This window comes from Corvus cornix, chromosome 26, assembly GCF_000738735.6.
Source record: "Corvus cornix cornix isolate S_Up_H32 chromosome 26, ASM73873v5, whole genome shotgun sequence".
In the NCBI taxonomy this organism is placed as follows: domain Eukaryota; kingdom Metazoa; phylum Chordata; class Aves; order Passeriformes; family Corvidae; genus Corvus; species Corvus cornix.
The window spans coordinates 6,381,625-6,403,152 of NC_046354.1; the positions used below are offsets into that span (position 1 = coordinate 6,381,625).

At 51.0% G+C, this 21,528-nt stretch overlaps 2 protein-coding genes across 5 annotated transcripts in view; one reads left to right on the forward strand and one right to left on the reverse strand.

The window, feature by feature from the left end:
* CEPT1 (choline/ethanolamine phosphotransferase 1) overlaps window positions 1–1,136 on the reverse strand; it is a 30,157-nt gene extending 29,021 nt beyond the window's left edge. For 2 of the 3 annotated variants that reach the window (XM_039565147.1, XM_039565149.1), the window contains exon 1: window positions 1,051–1,136. The gene's annotated coding sequence lies outside the window, so the exon portion shown is untranslated. Of the gene's footprint in view, window positions 1–509; window positions 613–1,050 lie in introns of those variants that run through there. The other variant, XM_010404529.2, reaches the window with a different exon arrangement.
* Window positions 1,134–16,935, forward strand: DRAM2 (DNA damage regulated autophagy modulator 2). 2 transcript variants are annotated; one of them, XM_039565150.1, is made up of 9 exons: window positions 1,134–1,176; window positions 5,482–5,572; window positions 8,270–8,427; window positions 9,337–9,404; window positions 9,885–10,093; window positions 12,236–12,413; window positions 15,297–15,379; window positions 16,076–16,168; window positions 16,600–16,935. In XM_039565150.1, the coding sequence occupies exons 3-9, from the start codon at window positions 8,297–8,299 to the stop codon at window positions 16,705–16,707; spliced, it is 870 nt and encodes a 289-aa protein (XP_039421084.1). In that variant the 5' UTR covers window positions 1,134–1,176; window positions 5,482–5,572; window positions 8,270–8,296; the 3' UTR covers window positions 16,708–16,935. The 2 variants fall into 2 exon arrangements, with proteins under 2 accessions (XP_039421084.1, XP_039421085.1); XM_039565151.1 differs by having other exon boundaries at window positions 9,954–10,093.
* The last annotated feature ends 4,593 nt before the right edge of the window (window positions 16,936–21,528 follow it).

A 21,528-nucleotide genomic window follows, 5' to 3' on the forward strand; every position in this document is an offset into this window, starting at 1 on the left:
TTCAGTTTTTCTGGAGCTTTTTTCTGCTCCAAATTTAACCCAGCTCATTGTCTGTTCAATTTTCAAGATATACAAGAAACATGCAGGAGCTGGAAAGCTTTAGCTGGCCAGAGACAGCATGAGGCAGTTGGGAAAAGAAAATACAGGGTCAGGAACAGCTCTTCCAGCACAAACAAAGACCCTCACAATGTTCCATCTCCCTTGAAAGCAGGTGACCAGACAGATGTAACTCTCCACAGGAAGTAGAGGAGCAGTAGAGAAAGAAGACTAAAAATAAGAGTTTGCTATTTATCTGTAGGAGACAACCAGAAAAAAAAAAAAAAAAAAAAAAAAAAAAAAAGAAAACCTCTGCTTTATTTGCTGGTTGAAGTCCAGCAAATAAAGCAGAGAAAGGAAGAAGACAGAGAGCTCCAAAGCCATCCATACTGCACAGGTAGAGAAAACAAGCTGTGCAAATCAAAGGTCACCACTGGCCCAAGAACAGGCGCTCTCAGCTCCACTCTCCACACCTTCAGCAAGGCAAATTCCAGCAGTGAAAAGCCACCTCAGGCGGCCCCGTCAGAGGGAGGAGAAGAGAAAGTGGCAGGGCCTTGGCAATGCTCGATAAGCTCGGGGAGGAAACAGAGCTGCACCTCTCCAATCACCAGGAGACCAGACTTAGTCACCGCGGAGGTCCCTGTGGGTGTTGCCCTGGATGACCAGAAAAATTAGCCCCAGTGCATTAAACTGGGCTCTTCCCTCATCCTGAGGGGATGAGCCGGGGGAAAACAGCCCAGGAGCGCCTGGAGCTCCAAAACAAACGCCCGGCCCGGCTGCCGCGGGACTCCCACAGGGCCTGGCAAACACCCGGCCGGGGAGGGGCCCAGGGCACCCCTGGCCCCGCCGACGCTTCGCCCCCGCCCACGGCGCAGGCCGGGTCCCCCCGGACACCGGCCCAGCCCGGGCAGAGGCCCAGCCGAACCTCGAGGCCCTCCCCGCTCCCCCCGCGCCCTCAGGAGCCCCGTCCGGCCGGGGGGAGCCGCGCGGACCGCGGGGCACCCCCGGCATTACCTCCGCTCCCCGCACCGGGCGGCGCTTTTTTTTACGCCCCTTTTGCGACGGCCGGAAAGGAGGCGGTGGCAGCGCGCGCCGGGGGCGGGGCCGGGGCGGCGCGAGGACGGCGCGGGAGCGGCTGAGGTGAAGGGGGGGGGGCGGGGGGAGCCGAGCCCGCGTCGCTGCCAGCCCTGACACCTCCCCAGAGACGCCCCTCAGCGTCCCCTTCACCCCCACTGCTACCCTTGTCACCCCCCAGCGACCATCCCCCGGCCTGCCTGTCACCCCTCTTAGCGGCCGCCCGGTATTCCTGTCACCCCTTGTTACCCCCTCAGGGATCCTCTGTTACCCCCTCAGGGATCCCGCTTCATTCCCCTCAGCGACCTTCCGGTGTCCCTGTCACCCCGTCAGAGACACCCCTCGGAGACCCCTTGTTATCCCCTCAGAGACCCCCCCCCCTATCCTCAGTGACGCCATGGCCTCCCTGTCAGCCCTCATCACACTCTCAGTGACCCCCCCAGTGTCCCCTGACCCCCTGGATGTCACCCCCACCCTACTCCATGCCATGCCCTGCAGTCCCCACTGCACTTCGAGACCCCCAGGAACCTCAGGTGTCCTCCCTCCCTCTCCTGAAAACTCCCCCTCACCCCCTTTGTGCCCTCCTGTCAGCCCCAGTGACTCCCATCGCCGTCCCTGCCGCCCAGTGACCCCCCCACCACATCCCCAGTGACCCCCCATCCCTTGCACTAATCCCTCTGCCCCGAGGACCCCACTGAGCCCCTCTGCCCCTTCATCTCTCTGCCCTCAGCCTCCCCTTTCTCCCTGCCATTCCCTTTTCCTCCTCTCCTAAGCTTCCCTCTATCCTGGTTCCTTTTCCCTTTCCTCTCTGATCGCCCCCAGCGCCCCCCTCCCCCTGTGACCTTGCAGGGACTCCAGTCCCAGCTGTGCCCTGGGAATCTCTGGTGGTTTTAGATGCCCTCTGTGGTCAGGCAGGTGGGACTGGCAGGTGCCGTGGGTTCATCCCTGGCACGGAGCTCCTGGATCAGCCGGAGTGTGCCAGTGTCCCGAGCAGGCTTGGGGACATCCTGTGTCACGGTGTCCTGGACCTGGCACTGTTTGGGTTGGCTCCAGGCCATGCTGTGCCTTCCCAGCCAGGGAACAGGAGCAGGGCCAGAACAGAGACCCCCTGGAAGCTGCCCCCCTAAAGATTCCATGGCAACTTTTTTTGTGTCTGTACTGAGAAAACATTCGAAATGAGTCACCTGTCATTACCCTGCAGCAGGGACAGCAGAGGTGACACATTTCCTACTTCCTTACGTCAGTGCTTTGAGGATCAGTGACCTCTACCCGTGGCTTATCAATGGGACCTGACAGGCAGGTGTGCAGGCTGTTTGGGCTTAGCCCCCTCCAGCCTCTGTTTGCTTAGGAAGGCACAGACAAATTCCTCCATCCTTCCCTCAGCACTGGACAATTTGTTGGAGACAAAAGGAGTGTCCCTTGGTAGGGCTTTATCTCTGCCTGTCTGCCTGACAGAGCAGGGAAGAGGCAGGCTGACAATCCAGGAATCAGCAGTAAATCAGGAATTTCCCTTTTCCCCACATACTTCGACCATCTTTGCAGCTTTATCATTCCAGGTAGCATGAACTTTCTGCCCTTGATGATCTTGCCCACCTTTCATTTTCCTTTGGAGTTTCTATTCCACATGTTCCAGCCTGGGCAGGATGTGGCTGCATTCCTGCACTGGGAGAAACACTTCTGAGAGGGTTAAAATCTCCTTTGCTTTTGAAACACTTCCTTCACTTACTCTTGATATTGGAAACAATCTGTGATACTCAAACTGGAGCTTAAAAAAAACCCTTAGAACTCCAAAGTGCCTGAAGATCAGGATAAATGTTTAAGAAAATCATAGTTATATGGAAAATCGAGGCGGGCCATTGCTGCTTTGTAACCTGCTTGCAAAGGAGCTTATACAAAAAGGAGTTTGAGTGTGTTTTCCTTCTCCCTGTTGAAACAATGGGACAGGACAAGGTGTTAATAATAATTTGTCTCAGGACCTTGCAGCTGGCACATGGCAGTTCCCTTCTGCCTCCTGCTGTTTGGAGGTGCCTCGTTCTGTGCCCAGACAGAGCCAGGAGTTGGCAGGGACACAGGGCAGCTGCACAGCTGGGGACAGCCCGGAGTACACCATGGCCTGACTGTGCACAGGGATTTGCACAGAGTGAAGCCTGTGTTGGGGATGTACAGTCTGCCCCCAGAACAGTGGGAAAACTGACTTGATTCCACTGTAAAATATTTAATGGGGAGAGAGATGAAGGGAGGTGGGAACTCAGGATAGATCTTGACTGACAAGATGGTTTTTAGTGTAAGGAGAGTTGGTGAGGGGTTTCTGCTGGGGAAGGCAAGAGGGGCAGAGCCCAACTGGTGTCATCAGGATGAACCTCCTGGGGGGCTACAGATTCCTCCTGAGGGACAGCTCCGATCTCTGCTCTCTGTGAGCAGGGACAGGACCCATGGAAAGGGCTGGAGCTGTGTCAGGGGAGGGTCAGGCTGGAGATCAGGGAAAGGTTCTTCCCCCAGAGGGTGCTGGGCACTGCCCAGGCTCCCCAGGGAATGAATGGGCACAGCCCCGAGGCTGCCAGAGCTCCAGGAGTGTTTGGCCAAGGCTCTCCGGGTGCACAGGGTGGGATTGTTGGGGTGTCAGTGCAGGGCCAGGAGTTGGACTGGATGGTCCTGTGGGTCCCTTCCAGCTCAGGAGATTCTGTGATTCCACCAGCCTGCAGCCACACTCAGTAAGAAGCTGTGCCTCAGCAGAGCTGTGGGGTATGACTGAAGCTGTTCTTTGTGCCAGACTGCATGAAAACTGTGAGAAGTCATGTGCAGGGCTCAGCCCTGGGCTCGGTGACAGCTCAGGGTGCAGAGATTGCCAGTCCTAACAGTGAGGGCTCCTCTGCAGCCCAGCTTGCTTTGAAGCAGACAGTGTTGATGAGCTGCCTGTGTGGACACATTTATTTTGTAGTAAGGGGAGTATCCAGGGAGAAGTTGGGAATAGCTGTTCTGCTTTACTAAGCTCTTCCTAGCCCAAGTAAATCAGTCTGCCCAGGCACGTAAATACCCTCAGCATGTGGAGGATCTGCACTGTCTGTGAGCTTCATCCCTACAGAGCTTCACCCCCTCTGCATCCCCAAGGCAATGCCCCAAACCTGTGGGAGGAGAAGTGAGGAGTTAGGGAATGTCTGATTGAACAGACAGGCTGGATCCATGGCCAAGGCCAGCAGTGGGAGGGTCAACAAGACCAATGCCAGGTTCTGCCCTTGGGTCACAACAGTCCCATGGAATGTTCCAAGCTGGGGCAGGAGTGGCTGGAAAGCTGGGAAAGAATCTGGGAGTGCTGGTGACAGTGGCTGGACATGTGCCCAGGTGTGCCCAGGTGGGCAAGAGGCCAATGGCCCCTGGGCTGTCAGAGCCATGGTGTGTCCAGAGGCCCAGTGTGGTGCCCTGTGCTGGCACTGCTGGGGCACCTCCAGTCCTGGGATCAGTTCTGGGCCCCTCCTGACAAGAGACATTGAGGGGCTGGAGCGTGTCCAGGGCAGGGAACAGAGCTGGGGAAGGGTCTGGAGCCCCAGGAGCGGCTGAGGGAGCTGGAAAGGGGCTCAGGCTGGAGCAAAGGAGGCTCAGGGGGGACCTTGTGGCTCTGCACAAGTCCCTGACAGGAGGGGGCAGCCGGGGGGTCGGGCTCTGCTGCCAGGGAACAGGGCCAGGAGGAGAGGGAACGGCCTCAGGCTGGGCCAGGGGAGGGGCAGGGTGGATACTGGGAACAATTTCTTCACTGAATGAGTTGTCCAGCACTGGCAGGGGCTGTCCAAGGCAGAGGTGGAGTCACCATCCCTGGAGGGATTTAGAAGCCGTGGATATGGCACTTGGGGACATGGTTTAGTGGTGGCCTTGGCAGTGCCAGAGGAACAGTTGGACTCGATCTTAGAGGGCTTTTCCAACTTAAATGATCCTATGAAACTCAGGTTGCTCCAGCCCCTCTCCTGCCATGTATTTAGCATTGCACCAGCAGGACACTGGGATGTGTGTCCACAACGAAATGGGAAGTCTCCGTGTTCTGTTCCCTTCCTGAGGTGAAAGCCCTGGTCTTAGGCACTGGTTTTAGTTGCATACACTTCATCTCTTTAAAGCTCCTCAGTTCAAGTTAAATTGTTGTGTAGACAACTCCTGAAATCAAACAGCCTTAAACACCAGTTTTTCTTCATTTCTGCCACCCCAGCACACACAGGCTTCACTCCTTAAACCACTTGGAGCACGGGAAAAACATCCTGGGGCAAGCCAACGGTCTAATCCTGTGTCCAGTCAGCAGCAGTGACTAATAGAAGGTGCTAAGAAGAATAAACAAGGCAAGAGGTACAGAAGTACTTCACATCTTGCTTATTTTCCTTTATATCTCAGAGAGTCAGAAAAATGAAGCGGACGTGGAGCTTCAGCAGAAAAATGACCTTGGATTCCCCTTAGTGACGTCCTCTGATGCCCTTTTTCTCAGGTATGTGGAATGTGGTTGGTTGGTTGGTTGGTTGGTTTGTTTGCAGGGGAAAATCTGTTAGCTCAGAAATAAATTTAAGGCACTATGAATATTTAAATGTGAAAGGAAAAGTATATTCAGACTGACTGCTTGGAGTTGGGAATTACATACTCAGGCACATAACATTTATAACAGAGAATGTCATGCAAAATCTGCATTTCTCTTTCAAATTCCCAATTTACTCATACTAGAGATGGGATTGTGAAGTTACAGTCATTACTGCATTGCAGTCTTAAAATCATCATCAGATGGCAAACTTTATATTTAGCTTAAAAACGGGCACGAAATGGGGCAACTTGAATTCTGTCAATCTGTTCTTATTCACTACATCTCCTGTTAAACACCTTCACCTGCCACCAACCAGTTCCTCACAAGCAGCTGACCCTTCACCTCTGCAAGGCTGCAGTTGTCCATTCTGTGCAAGGGTGACCAGCTCTGATCTCTTGCAAGATTCACCCGCTTTGTTTCAACTTTTTTTCCTGCCATGAGACTTTCTAGTCTTGGTGCTTCCTCTTTCTTCCTTTTCTCTTCCTCCTTTCTTTCAGCCTCTCACACTCCAGGCCGTGCCTTTCTAAAACCTCTCTGTGCTGTACTTCCATCTAATTTGTTTCAACATTATCCTGCTTTTCTCACATACAGATCTTTGCCTGGATGCCCTTGGATGTGTGCTCTCCATTATTTGCTCTTTACCTTTGTCCTCTTTCATACTGCATTTACGGTCTCCAATTTTAACTATGTTGAAACACTTTTCTCCTCTTCTCTCCAGTGACCATCAGGAAACACTTTTTCCCAGTGAGGTTGACTGGCAGTGGTCATCCCAGGCTGCCCAGAAAGGTTGTGGTAGCTCCATCCTTGGGGTGTCATCCTGCACTACTGGCTCTGGTGGCCCTGCTTGAGCAGGGGGATGGCCCAAGTGACTTCCAGAGCTCCTTCCCCCCTCAGCAATTCTGGGATGCTGAAATATCTCTGGTTGTGTTTGAGGCTAGTAGCAAATTACTTCCCTTTTGCAGCAAGAGTAGGGAGGAGTTGCAGTTCTCTCTGTGTGGTCTCACCAGGGTGGCACAGCTGCACCTTCTTGCTCTTAGAGAACTGGGGTGAGACACAGATTTGCTGTCAGGCTGGGATTTAGGGAACTGGACAGTGAGTACAGAGTCATCATTTCACTGCACTGCACGTGAATCTTTCCCTCCCACCTGTAAAACAGCAGCTGCTGGGAGTAACCCTTGCGTTTGAGGGTTGTGATTGGTAGCAGTGAGCTCAGATAGTTGAGAGCTCGTGAAGCCAGGCTGGATGGAGCTCAGCAGCCTGCTCTAGTGAAAGGTGCCCCTGCCCTGTTAATATTGGTATTGTTATCATTGGTATTACAATCCATGGGGAAGTTCTGATTCATTCTCCACAAAAGAAGTGGATTTATGTTCTCAAACCTCCATAGGTGATGTCTTCCAAAAGTTAACTTTACAGCATAGAATAAATAGATCTGAACATTACTTCAGTTTTTATTTCATCCAAAATACGGGGTTTTTTTAATATTTTTACTGACATTTCATCCTAAACATTAATAAATTTAAAAAACAAACTCATTTTAAAAAGTTGTTGCAGAATGGCAAAGTCATTTTCTGTCCTACTCTGTGAGGTACCTCAGCACGGGCTTCTCCTTGGCAATACCCAAATCTAGAGAGGAGGGGAGGAAGAGCTGTGGGGAAATGGAGCTGTTTGCTCAACATGAACACAGTGAGCTCAGGAAACCCTCTGTGCTTTGAGAGAGCCCATCAGCACCTTGTGGAGACACAAGGAAATGAGTCTCTGAAACAGAGAAGACTCAGAATGGAAAATAAAACCCATGTGTGTGCAACTAAAGGCTGGCAGGGTTAGATGGGATATTGGATATTCCTCCCTGTGAGGGTGGGCAGGCCCTGGCACAGGGTGCCCAGAGAAGCTGGGGCTGCCCCATCCCTGGCAGTGCCCAAGGCCAGGTTGGACGGGGCTTGGAGCATCCTGGGATAGTGGAAGGTGTCCCTTCCCATGGCAGGGAGTGGAATGAGATGGGGTTTAAAGTTCCTTTCAGCCCTGGGACTCTATAACAGATGTCGAGTCACACAGCCTGACAGGGAGTAATTGCGGGCAGGTATTAAAGTAATTTGGGGTCATTTCCTCCATGTCTGTCCCGCTAGTTGTTAATGGCAGCTGGAGGCTCCACCACAGCCACCATCAGTTGCAGTGTCGGTGCAGGGACATGTTCTATGTCAGCTCACTCTGCTGACATGGTGTTGTGACACAAGGCTGAGAAGAAAATGGAGTCACTTACTCATAGTGACCCACTTGACCTTCTTCTGGCAGCAACAAATCCAAGCCATGTAGTAAAATGTCAGTGCTGGTTTCTAATGATCCTCTAAGAATTTCAGAATTAACATTTCCTGATTTAATTCTGTTTATTTATGATTTCTTCTGTGAAGTCAGTGTTCACTTTGGGTTTGCAGGAGAGGACTGAAAGCAATATCAAACTGCTCTATGGGAAGCAGCCTGCCTCAAGGAAAGCAAAACTTTTAGAGACCTCGTAGTAAAATCCTAGTAAACCTTTGAGAACTCTCAGTAAACCTTTGAGATCTCTCAGTAGACATTTGAGAACTCTTAGTAAACCTTTGCATTGGTTCTTCACAGTGTTGGGAGGCAGAAGTCAACCCTGAAATGTGGTGGTTCCAGCAAGGCCTCTCGTTCCTGCCCGTGGCTCTGGTTGTGTGGTCAGCAGCATCATTTGTGTTCTCCTACATTACTGCAATTGTCCTGCACCATGTGGACCCTTTGGTGCCCTACATCAGGTCAGTGATGTCCACCCTGTGTCAGAGCACTGAACTGACACCACTCCTGTGAATTCTTCCCAACTCCAGACTTAAATAGCAGTTCCTACCCAACAGCTCCAATTCTGAAGTTACTGTTTATAGCCATTATATAGTTATAGGTGATAATAAACTGACAGAGGGGGAAATTCCTTCCCTGTGAGGGTGCTGAGGCCCTGGCACAGGTTGCCCAGAGAAGCTGGGGCTGCCCCATGCCTGGAAGTGTTCAAAGCCAGGTTGGACAGGGCTTGGAGCACCCTGGGATGGTGAAAGGTGTCCCTAGCTGGAATGAGATGAGCTTTAAGGTCCCTCCCAACCCAACCCATTCTGGGATTTCTGTGTTACTCTATTTAAAGGTGTCTGGTTTTGTGCAAAACTCTAAGCTTTGGCTCTGTGAACATACCTTTAAAATGATGATGAACAAGGGAACGGGGGTGCCTCACCACACCCCTGCTCCGAGTGAAGCCTCTCGCTGTCACCAGGTTTGTTGCACCAGTAAATCCATACTAAAATCTACATTGCCAACTTTATTCCATCAAAGCTGATATATATAACTCAAGCTTTGCTCTTTCAGTTTTCCATGTTCTTCATTTTTCTAATTTTAATCCTTTTTATTCACCTTTTATGGAATCCAGATCGATATGAAAGGAATAGTTACTCTGAGCATGATCATCCCGTGCTCCAAGGCTGCCTTGTCTTTATCATGGTGATTTCTACAGCTCTAAAACCAGCACAGCATAGTTTGAGTAATGAACAATTCAGTGAAAAACATCTGGGAGGGGTTTTTTTACCTTTCCTTTGTAGACTGAAATAAGTAAAGTTGTGTTGGAAGTATTTTTAATATAGATATAGATAATATAGGATATGTGTCACTCCATTTATCTTTTCCAGTGATACAGGGACAATACCACCTGAAAGATGCTTATTTGGGATCATGTTAAATGTTTCAACCTTCTTGGGTGAGTACATAAAGCTGTTCCTTGGTGAGCTGCAGGCAGTTCTGGAATGCAACAACTTTAAACAAGTTAATTTCCTTCTCCAGATCATTAAACAGCCCAGAATTCTCACTCAGAAATGAAATACTGAGTAATAAATCTCAATTCTCTTAAGCAATTCAAAGTGTCTGTCAGGGATGTTATCCATGAATTGCCAGTATGGCAATTGCAGATTCTGGAAGGGCAAGAAATGCATTAAAAAAGCTAACAGAAAAAGAAAAGCAATAAAAATGCAAATTCAAGGCAGTCACCTTACCTGTGCTGCAACAATGGAGGGGGGAAACAACTTAATATGGCTTTTAAATGAAATAGATCAGAAAAATCTATTAATTTGACTTGTTTGCCATTATATTATTTCAAGTTTCACTTCCAGCCTTTCAGCTTTCCTATTTCAGTGCGCTCTAAAAAAATTCTTGTATTTTAAGAGTTGCCTCTGTCACTCAGCATCTTCCCAGGTAAAGCAGGACACTGCTCCCCAGCAGGAATCTCACTGCCTGGGGCTCTCTTTGGCAGGGATGGCCACCATGTACGTCCGGTACAAACAAGTGTCTGCCCTGAGCCCGGAAGAACCCAGGATCCTCAGGCTGAATAAGCTGGGCCTCACGCTGGGATGGCTGAGCTGCTTTGGACTCTGCATTATTGCCAATTTCCAGGTTTGTGCTCTGCCTGCTCTGCTCAGCTCCTGCCAGAGCTGTGTCTGTTCTGAGATACCTGATAATCTGGGGATTTACAGAAAGCAGCTTTCCATGGCAAACTGCTTTTTTGTCAAATTCTCTACAGAGAACGGTTGGAAAATACAAGGTTTGGCTTATAATTTGTTAGTTATTCCTTATTTGCTGTGGGACTTGGGAGCAGCTGTTCATGACATTTCCAAACATTCATGACCCCCAAGCTTTGCAGAAGCCACACTTGGATCTCCTTCCAGGCTGGTTGGAAGCCTGAGATCCAGATTGAAAGCCCACAGCTGTGGCTCAGGAGAATCAGGTATCAAATAGTAAACACTTGTTACAACTAGAAGTAAAGCCAGCAAAACCACCCAACCCCACAAGCCCAGCTCTGGAAAACCTGCCCTCTCGGGTGCATTTTCCTTCAAACCTCCTCAAATTCTTGAAAATTCTGCAATGTTAATTCTTCTAATTTTCTCCATCCCAGAGTCACTTTTTATTTTTTTCCTCCCCAATACTTTCCACTCCAAAAAACCCAAATCTGATATTCTCACTCATCACACCATGAGCAGGTCCCCATCATTGGCTTTACTTGCCAGGTGGTTGTATAATTGCCAGCCTTGTTAGTTAATTACCTGATGGATTTTGGGGCTCTGTTGTGGTGCCTGTAGCCTCCACAGGCTGTGGTGTCACCTTGGGCTCCTGCTGGATTAGGGACATGGAAAAGCAAAGAGGAAAAGCTCATGGAAAGCTCCACCTTTTCCTCAGCACAGCTCCCCAAGTGCTTCAGCAGCCCCTGTCTGAGAGACCTCAGCACTTCTCATTCTGGGCATTTTTTCTTTTGGAGACCTCAATCTATTTACTATTTTCTAGACCGCTCAGAGGTCCCAGCCTCCCATTCCACACCCACCAAGGAGAATCCTCCAGGCTCTGCTCAACTCCATGATTTCCCTCCACTGCCCTCTAGAAAGGATTTTTCTACTTTCAGCGGATTTCACAACAATCAGAACCCAGGAGGTGCATGTTAATTTGGTAACAGTTTGTGTAACCTGTAATCTTGAGCAAAACAGAAGTTGGAAGTGATGCACCTGCATATCCCAGGGATGCTAAGGACTGGTTTAAAGGCAAAAGGAGCTGAATCCCCCTGAAATCCACTGGTGACTGAAGACCCCAAAGTGTAAAACCAGAGAATTTCTCCCTGCTGACACGTCCCTGCACTGCACATGATTTTGGAGCACACACCTTTGCAACCTGCTTATTTCATAAACAGAAATTCTCACTGTGGATGCAGCACTTAAAATTCATTTGTGCACAGAGAGTGCACAAGGAAAAGCTTGGTCTTAAGAGTTACTCAGTCAGATACACGGCCAGCCTCACGTTTTAGGGCAGAAACATCTGCATGATTGGGGTGCCAGGCCTTGCCTTGAGCAACAGGTCAGACAACACATTTTGTTCCCTGTGTCTGGGTCCTGTGCTGAGCTGGAGATGAGAAGAAAGGACTGAACACACATGGGTTTTCAAGGCATATATTTTAAGAATTAATTTTTAGTTGGGTTGGTTTTTTTTGGAATATCTTCTTGTTTTAGTTATTTTTGCTATTTGACAGTTGATTCTCCTGGTGGTGGTTTTAAGTATTGAATTGATTGAACCTTGTTCCCTCAGAGTATTCCAAGATACTAATTTGACAAACAATCTTTATTCAAACCAGAGTTCATTCAGAGAAATGCAAAACCTCATTATTTTTAATCCAAAATTGGGTACTAGAATTGGGTTGTCTGTCCTGTATTCCCGAATCTTTCATAGATGCACAGGTTCCTGGGGTAGAAACTCCCATTCCCTGCCCAGCTGCAGGGATTCTCTCACCTGATTCTTGTGATATTGTCCATTTATGAAAAGAGCTCTCACAAATTCCTGTAGTGAAGGTACAGCTGTGACCTGTAACTTCACCACAAGAACAAAAGCAGAAATGTCAGAGGCTGGCAGGTTCTGGCCTCCAGACATCTCCCAATGGGGCTTCCAAGAAAAGTCTCCTGAGGACTGGCACAGTGCAGAGCTGCTTAGCTCAGGATGGGAGAAGGGCACTGAGGGGGTGGGTGCCAGCTTTTCACGGGCAGTGCCCTCTTTCCCTAGAAATGCATCCTGTACTACATCCACGTGCTGGGAGCCTGCCTGACCTTCGGGGTGGGGTCCATTTACATGCTGCTTCAGACCATCCTGTCCTACCTGATGCAGCCAGAACTTCACAGCAAAGACATCTTCTGGGCCCGCCTGGCCGTGTTCCTGTGGAGCTCTTCCAGCATCCTGAGCAGTATCCTTTGCCTGGGCAGTGGCACCAAACCCCAGCAGCCTCCCCAGGATTTACACCTGACCTGAACCACCACCATGTGCCACAAGAGGCCTGTCATTCTTGATTGTGTGCCCTGGTCTGTATTCCAACCTGGGAATTTCAGGGAAAAGGATTAATTTTAATTCCTTTAATACTTTTAAAAAAAACCATAAGAGGGATGGTTACCACCCTTTCTCCTCCCCTTTCCTACTGCACACCAGAGGCTGAAAACAGAAAAAATAAGAGTTTATCCCCAACAGGTCTGACTAAATAAGGAAAGATGGGGCCAAAGGGAAGTGTGCTTAAGGGATGGGTGGTTTCAATGGGGGAAAAAACCAGGTAAGAAATAAAAGTGTGTTCCTGAGGACAAGAAGGGTGTAGCGTGTTAGAGTTGGATACAACTAAAAGAGAAACCCAGAAAGTAGCACAAGAGGAAATACTCTAACAGACCATGTGGAGCAGGGCTGCTGTGCCTGCTGGCTCTGGAGCAGGGATGAGGTACTGGCACTTTCCAGAGAGACAATTCTGGAGAACATTTCAAGGGTGTGTCAGGGGGGACTTTGACCTCTGATCTCCTCCCTGCTCATCCTGCAGTTCAAAATACAAGGCATTTCTGACTGGCATTCCCTACCACCTTCCCTCGGCATCAGAACCCATCCTCCCCCTTTAGTTTTGAAGCTGGAAGTGGCTGTGGGGTTCAGAGAAAGGAAGAAACACAGAATGGTTTGGGTTGAAGGGACCTTCTAGTCCTGCCCTCTCACAGTGGGAATCCATTCCTGTTTATCTGTGTATTTATATACCAAATGTGGGCCCACCTACCCAGAAATAGAGGCCTTTTTCCTCTCCAGACTCATTGAAAGAGTCAGGAAACTGCACCAGAACAGTTCCCATGCTCACCACAACAGACCTGAACATTGGATTTAAAAATCAAACTCAGTTTTTGTGTCAAACAGGACAACACCACCAAAGCTTCTGAATTCCAGAGATGCAAGTTGCAAAACCCATCGCTTAAACCCTGTCCCATCTGCAGCTGTATCCAGGCCACTGATTTAATCCCCACCAATCCCACTTATTTCCAGGCTGGCAGCCAATACCAACACTAAACCATAAGTCCCATTTCCCATGGTTGGAGCATCTCGCTGGGCTCCCATCCCTGCTGCTACAGGGTTATAGAATCTGCAGGAGTCAGAGGTGCAGGGACAGTGGGGCACAGGCTTGTTATCCATCATGAAGGACCCTCACCTGCTGAGGGGCTTGGCAAACAGCAAGGAAATCATCCAGGAAACTTGGAGAATTGTTGTCCCTAACAGAAATTTTTGGTATTAGCAAACAAGATTTTCAGCTTTGAATAGTGAGGAACCAAACTTGGGGGAAACTAAAATGGAACAATATGATCTGCTGCAAGTTAAGCTCCTCTTGCAGATGCCAGAAGCCCACAAACCTCAAAACTGTAGAGGTTTTTGTACCAATGTGGTCTAACCAAAATTATAGGGAAGTTGTAGAAATAATGATGTGTACATACATAACAATGAAAGGGGAAGGAAAATTATTGTTCTAAATGAACAGCTCATAATGTAATAAGGGAAAGATGGGGACAGGGAGAAGTCTGTGGCCTTGGGTGAAATGGTTGTAACAGGTACTGGAAGACAGAAGGAAATGTATTTTGTGTCAGCTCTGGGGTCACAGCAGGGCCAGGGCAGTGCCCATCCCCTGTGCTGGCACTGCTGGGGCACCTCCAGTCCTGGGATCAGCTCTGGGCCCCTCCTGACAAGAGACATTGAGGGGCTGGAGCGTGTCCAGGGCAGGGAACAGGGCTGGGGAAGGGGCTGGAGCCCCAGGAGCAGCTGAGGGAACTGGAAAGGGGCTCAGCCTGGAGCAAAGGAGGCTCAGGGGGGACCTTGTGGCTCTGCACAAGTCCCTGACAGGAGGGGGCAGCCGGGGGGGTCGGGCTCTGCTGCCAGGGAACAGGGCCAGGAGGAGAGGGAACGGCCTCAGGCTGGGCCAGGGGAGGCTCAAGGTGGATATTGCGGAAAATTTCTTCATGGAAAGGGTGGTCAGGCCCTGGCACAGCTGCCCACTCAAGGCCATGTTTGTGCCAGGAAGTCCAGGCTTGTTCACCACCAAAATTAATCTTTCATATCAGGAGGCTCTTGATGTTTAATCTCATTACCCAATGAAGAAGTTAATACCTTAATCCTATGAAAATCGGGTTATCTGTAAATTAATGATCCGAGTTTCATTTGTGGTGTTGCAGGAGCATTTTCTTGGGTACCTTCCCTCTGTAAGATGTTGAAAAAGTGACATCAACCACTCCAGAAAGATCCAGGTCTTGGATTAAATGGGGGATCATTGTCACGTGGGGTGAAATCCAAAGAAGTTCTCAAACCTTGACTAAGAGGGAAACAGAAAAGCCAAAAACCCTCTTTGCTGCAGGTGATACAGAATTCCAACCTGTGGCTCACAGCAAGAATTCAGGGTGGTTGAGACATTGAAAAGCCATCAGAGAAAGAGATCTAGACTTTTATTAGGGTGGGAAATGCCAGTAAAATTAAATTTAAATGCTCTGTAAGTGCTCACATATGATCATAGCTTAAACACTTACATGAGAGTGCTGCACTTGATCAGAGGAATAACAAGAAGCAGCACACAGAGAACAGAAATAATGGATTTAGGTTCAGATTAACCTTTTCACGTGACAATAACCAGGGATTGGGACAAGCTACAGGTTGATGGGCACGATGTGAACAGTCCATGGCACCATTAACTGCTCCTCAGGCTGAGACCTCACAGCCTCAGCTCAACACAGTCTGCAAGTTCCATGTCCTTCATTCTTGGCCTTGAATCTTCCTTAACCTCTTCCCTCAGTGTTTGTGTCCTCAGTTGTGTTGTACAGTGGCCTGTATGGCCAGAACCTGGTGCAGAAGCTGCACTGGGACCCCCAGGAAAGAGTAAGTGACTGGGGGAGAAATAGACACCAAATCCATCTGGGTTTGGAGGGACAGGTGGGAACTTCTGCAACTCACCAGATGGACTGGGGTGGGAGAGGAGAGAGCTGTGCCAGCCAAACCAGCCAGCAGCTCCTTGGAATCACAGGATCCCAGGCTGGGGTGGGTTGGGAGGGAAGTTAAAGCCCATCCAGTTCCACCCCCTGCCCTGGCCAGGGACACCTTCCACCGGCCCAAGTTGCTCCAAGCCCTGTCCAACCTGGCCTTGGACATTTCCAGGGATGGGGCAGCCCCAGCTTCTCTGGGCAACCTGGACCAGCACTTGCTGAAGTTCTGATCTCACAAAACTTTGGATCTTCAAGTGTAGCTCTAAATTAATCCCTCCTGCATCTTGAGGAGGGCCTTGAAGCTCCCTGCTCTTTGTTAGTTGAGCTCTGGATTGAACCTTCAGGTTTTGCAGGTGGGTATTAAATTCCCAGTGGACATCATCCCAGTTGGAGCAGGTGCTTTCCTGGTCATTCTCATTCTTCAACACTTCCTTCTTGGAAACTCCAGACACAAGAAGGGATTTTGGTCTCCAGTGGGAATAGGTGTGGATGCAAGATCTCACATAGTGTGCCACGAGTCACGAGCCATCCATGCACCACTGCAGGTTCCGGAGCAGTTTCCACACAGATTTTTTTCCCCTCTTTAACACAGGGCTACACCCCCCACATCATCAGCACCGTCTCCGAGTGGTCGCTGGCATTCTCCTTCCTCAGCTTCTTCCTCACCTACATCCGTGACTTCCAGGTAAAATGAAGTTCATGTTCTCTTTTTCTGAATGGCCCGGGGTGGTGCAGCTGGGCAGCCTTAGGTTTTGTGGAATCATGGAATCGTTTTGGTTGGAGAAGACCTTTAAGGTGGTGGAACCCAGCATGGATCAGGAGTCACCAGGGCTGGAGAGCCATGAGCAGCTCTAAGTGACCCCCATAGAATCTGTCCCTGCTGTGTCAGCACAGCTCCAGCACCAGGCTGGCCTTAACTGGCCAGACCTGTCACAGCCACAGGACAAGGCAAATGATGGAGCCAGTCCAGAGCACAGCAAGGAGCCAGGCACGTGGTTCTGAGCTGATCTGTTGGCGTTTCCAAAAATCTTTAGCATTTCCTCTGGCCACTGAAGTTCCCAGTGCTGAGGCAGTGAGGAGCTGCTCACGGGGACTCCCTCTGCTTTCCCTCCACAGAAAATCTCCCTGCGAGCCGTGGTCAGCCTGCAGGGCCAAACCCTGCACGAGAGCCCACCGAGCTTCGGGGCAGAGGAGCAGGCGTTGCTTGTGGCAGGGAGCATCTGATGGATGGAGAGAACTCAGCAGAACTCAGGAATTCAATAGCAATAACAGCTGAAATTTCTAAACATCTATTTTATATTTTTAAAAAGTATGAAGTGATTGTCTTGTACTTGACATCAAGGGCTTTGCTATTAACCCACAGCAATGCAAATGTTACCAGTACTGTGAATGAGTCTGTGACATTTCTACATTTTCCAATGTAATGAAGGATTAAATGAAGATTATTAATGAGTTGTTGTCTCCTCATCTCTTCCTCCACATCCAGTTTGACCTCCCTCACCCTCCTCTCTCCAGTGCTCCTGGCCAAGTCCTTTTGGATGGCAGAGCCTCCAGCCTCACCTCTGCTCCCCTTGGGCCCAGGGGGCTGATCCATGCCCTGCACTTTGGGCCAGATGGGATGGACCCCAAAGCCACCCCATCCTTTGAGCAGCCCATAGGGAAAAACCTCTTCACCCCACAGCCTGCTCTGGAGGTCAAGAGGCAGCTGAGCAGCTCCCTCCTGCTGGCTCTGGAGAGGAGTGACAGGGAGCAGCAGGAACCACACAGCCATGGAATCCCAGAAGGGTTTTGGCCCTTAAAGCCCATCCCATTCCACCCCCTGCCATGGGCAAGGACACCTTCCACTAGACCAGCTGGTTCCAGGCCCTGTCCAACCTGGCCTTCTCTCCATCCCTCTCGTGGCCATTGCTGGAGCTGACGGGCAGGTTGGCCCAGGAATTCTCATGCCAAGTGTCGCTGTTGCACAGGTGGAAGAGTTGGCCAAGGCAGCCCATGTCCTGCTCCCTCCAGAGCCAAGAGCTGTTCCTAAACACCCCAGAGGGCAACCCTTGTTCTCGTGTCCTTGACATCCCTGGTGCTCCCTGACAGCCTCCAACCCAAGCCAGCTGCTCCTTCCTCCAGCTGCTTCCAGCAGCTCCCAGAGTGCTGACAGCCCTTATTCCAGCCCTAAGGAGTGTCTGTGCTGCAGGGGCCGAGCTCCATGAGCCTCTCAGTGCCAGACACACCAGCTGGTTCCAGGGTCAGTCCATAGGGACAGCCTCCCACACTCCAGAGTCATGCCCAGACCGAGCCAGAAGCCTTAAAAACAAACATCTCAAATTCTACCAGAGTACAGCAGATTAAGGAGATATTTGATTGCACACAGACCTACCAAGTACATCCACAGCTGCCTCTGAGTCCTGCTTGGCAGGAATAGCTCAGCTCCCTTCCCAAGTTATTGCTCAAGGCTTGTACGTGAGCTCCAGCACATTTCCTCCCACACCAGAATCCCTTACATTGGCATCTTCCCTTCCTGGAGGGGCAGGCAAAGCACCAGGAGAGGAATTAATCTAAGCTGGAGGCCTCCTGGAAATCCTAGCAGTTCCCTGGGCAGCTTCTTTCTCCCAGATTTAAATGGGATGTCTCCATCCCTGTTACTCCATTTCCAGCCTGGTTCAGCCAGAGTTCAGACAATCCACAGGGTGTAAACAAACTTTGGGGGCAAAAGCTGCCAAACTACTGAGGGCAGTGGGGTGAGAGGACAGGTGGGTGAGATAAACATGGAGTCACAGAGAACCCTGGACTCTACAGCCTGGGAAGGTCTCCCAGAGTTGTATTTTAGCTGCTGATGAATCCTTAGGGATCCCAGCTGCCCTGGAGAGCTGCACACTTGGCCACACGCTTCCTAAGCAGGGAATAGGTAAACCCCAGTTCCTGATTAACTGCTCCAGTGTAGAAAATGGGATGTTTCAGCCGAGAGAATCCTTTGCCTCCCTCAAGGCTCATTAGACAAATGGTTTAAGCAGGAAATGGTCCCAACAGCGATGGGATCCCTGTGGAGAGGGAGGGAGAGAACTCTTTGCCTGGTACGATGGGAGGAGAAGGAAAAACCCCAACTGATTAACTCATGTAGCTCTCAAGGAGGCTCTAGGAGACATCTGCCTGCTCACAGGGCTTTCCTCAGCTCCCCTTCACTGCTTTCTCCCTGGATTCCTGTGAAACATGGAGATGTCATTCCTGACAACGGCCATCTGACGTGCTGCTCCCAGAAGCGATTCCTGCCCCAGGGAGCAGGAGTTTCTCTGTCATTTAATGTCCCTGTGATGAGCCAGCCAGGGCAGACTGAGGTTTAGGTTGGACATTAGGAAAAATTTCTTCCCCAAAAGGGTTGTCCAGCCCTGGCACAGCTGCTCAGGGCAGTGTGGAGTCGCCATTCCTGGAGGGATTCAAAAAAACCCATGTGGATGTGGCACTTGGGGGACATGGTTAATGGTGGCCCTGGCAGTGCTGGGGAACAGTTGGACTCCATGATCTCAGAGGGCTTTTCCAACCTCAAAGATTCTGATTTTACTGCCCAAACCAGTACATTCCTGGGTTAACAGTTAACACCCCAAAGCCCCCTCACTGCTTCCCCACCAGCCCAGCACCACATGCTGGGATTCCTGCTCATCTGCAGATCCATGGAAGTTCAGCCTTAGAGCATCCAACTCTTCTCTGTTTAACAACCTCCTCAATGCCCAGAAAACCCTTTTCTTGCTCTCTCACCCTTTGCCAGGAGACAGGGATGAGCAGCACCAAGGAGCAGCTGCCTGCTCCCAGCTGCTCCAGAGTTACACACCCCCATGAATCCCTGCCTTTTCCCCCTTCTCTGCAGCCCCACCCACAGTCATGATCCAGGGGCTGGGTTGGGTCCCACCTCCCATAGAATCATGTCTGGAAAAGACCTTCAAGATCATCCATCCAAGTCCACCCCACACTGCCACTGTAGCCCCATAACCCCTAAATCTCATCACCCAGCAAGATCCAGACACCCTCTGAACAACTCCAGGGATGGTGCCTCCAACAGCTCCGTGGGCAGCCCCTTCCAGCCTGACCAGCCCAGCACTGAACAGACTGACAGGGTCCATTAACACACCTGATTGCCCTGACCAGCCCCCGGGGACCTCCTCACACACTCATGGCCCATGAGCTCCATCTGAGCCCAAGCTTGAGCACCCAGCCCTGGCCTGGGCTGTTGTGGGTGGCCCTGGCTCAGCTCTGCCCCGGGATTTATTTTGTGGACAGTCCTCAGATCTCAATTCACAGAATCCCAGAATGATTTGGGTGTGAAGGGACATTAAAGACCATCTCATTCGACCCCTGTGTCATGGGCAGGGACACCTTCCACTGTCCCAGGCTGCTCCAAGCCCCGCCCAACCTGGCCTTGGGCACTGCCAGGGATCCAGGGGCAGCCACAGCTTCTCTGGGCACCCTGTGCCAGGGCCTGCCCACCCTCACAGGGAAAAATTCCTTCCCAATATCCCATCCAACCCTGCCCTCTGGCAGTGGGAAGCCATTCCCTGTGTCCTGTCACTCAATTGCCCCAATTCCTTCGCCAGCTCTCCTGGAGCCCCTTTAGGCCCTAGAATGGGCTCTGAGGCTCTCCCTCTGGTCTCGTCTTCTCCAGGTGAACACCCCCAGCTCTCCCAGCCTGGCTCCAGAGCAGAGGGACTCCAGGCCTCAGAGCAGCTCCGTGGCCTCCTCTGAACTTTCTCCAGCACCTCAACATCCTTCTGCTGCTGTTGGGCCCCAGGGCTGGAGGCAGCTCTGCACTCAGGGGTCTCACCTGAGTGGAGCAGAGGGGCAGAACCTCCCCTCCCCCGCTGCCCATACTGGGGGATCAGCCGAGGGCCTGGGGGCATTCTGGACTGGGGCATGTCCAGCGCTCACCACAAACACCCCCAAGTCGTTCTCCCAGGGCTGCTCCATCTGTTCATCCCCAGCTTGGATTCATCCTGGGGTCACCCTGACCCAGGTGCAGCACTCAGAACTTGGCCTTGTTAAGCCTCCTGAGATTCCCATGAGCCACTTTTGAGCTCGTCCGGGTCCCTCTGGGTGACTCTGTCCCTCAGGAGTGTCCCTGCCCCCTCAGCTCAGTGTCACCTGCTCAGGGTGCCCTCGATCCCTTCATTTGTCATTAATAAAGATACTAAATAATGCTGGTCCCAGTACAGACCCCTGAGGGACACTACTGATCCCAGTATGGACCCGTGAGGGACACTACTGGTCCCTGATGTCTGTCAGGACTCTGAGCCGTTGACCACAAGCTCCTGGATGTGTCCATCCAACCCATTCCTTATGCACCTGACAGTCCACCCGTTAAATCCATCTCTCCAATGGAGAGAAGGATACTGGGGGGGAACCGTGGCAAATGGTTACAGAAGTCTAGAAAAATGACATCTGCAGGCCTTCCCTCATCACTGATGGAGTCCCTCCTGTGGAGCTTCTCATCCACCAATGCCCCCAGGTCCTTCTCTTCAGGGCTGCTCTGTTCATCCCCAGCCTGGAGCTGTGCTCGGGGTTGCCCCGACCCAGGGGCAGGATCTCATCCTTGGCCTTGTTGAACTTCATGAGGTTCACATGATCCCATCTCTCCAGCCCATCCAGGTCCCTCTGGATGCCCCATCCCTTCCCTCCAGCATCTCACTGTCAGCATCGTGCTGAGGGTGCCTCAACCCCACTGTCACCGACAAAGACAGCGCTGGTCCCAACACTGACCCCTGGGGACACCACTTGTCACTGGGCTCCCCTTGTCTACAGCTGCAGCCCACAACCCTTTGAGCGCCACCATCCAGCCAATTCCTTATCCACTGAGTGCCCCACTCATCAGATCCACGTCTGTCCAGGTTTGAGACAAGGCTGTCCTGCAGGACAGTGTCAAATGCTTTGCACAGTCCAGGTAATGATGTCAGTCGCTCTGCCCTCACCCACCAGCACTGTAACCTCATCATACAGGGCCACCAAGTTTGTCAGGCATGACTTGCCTTCAGAGAAGCCATGTTGGCTGTCACCCATCATCTCCTTCTT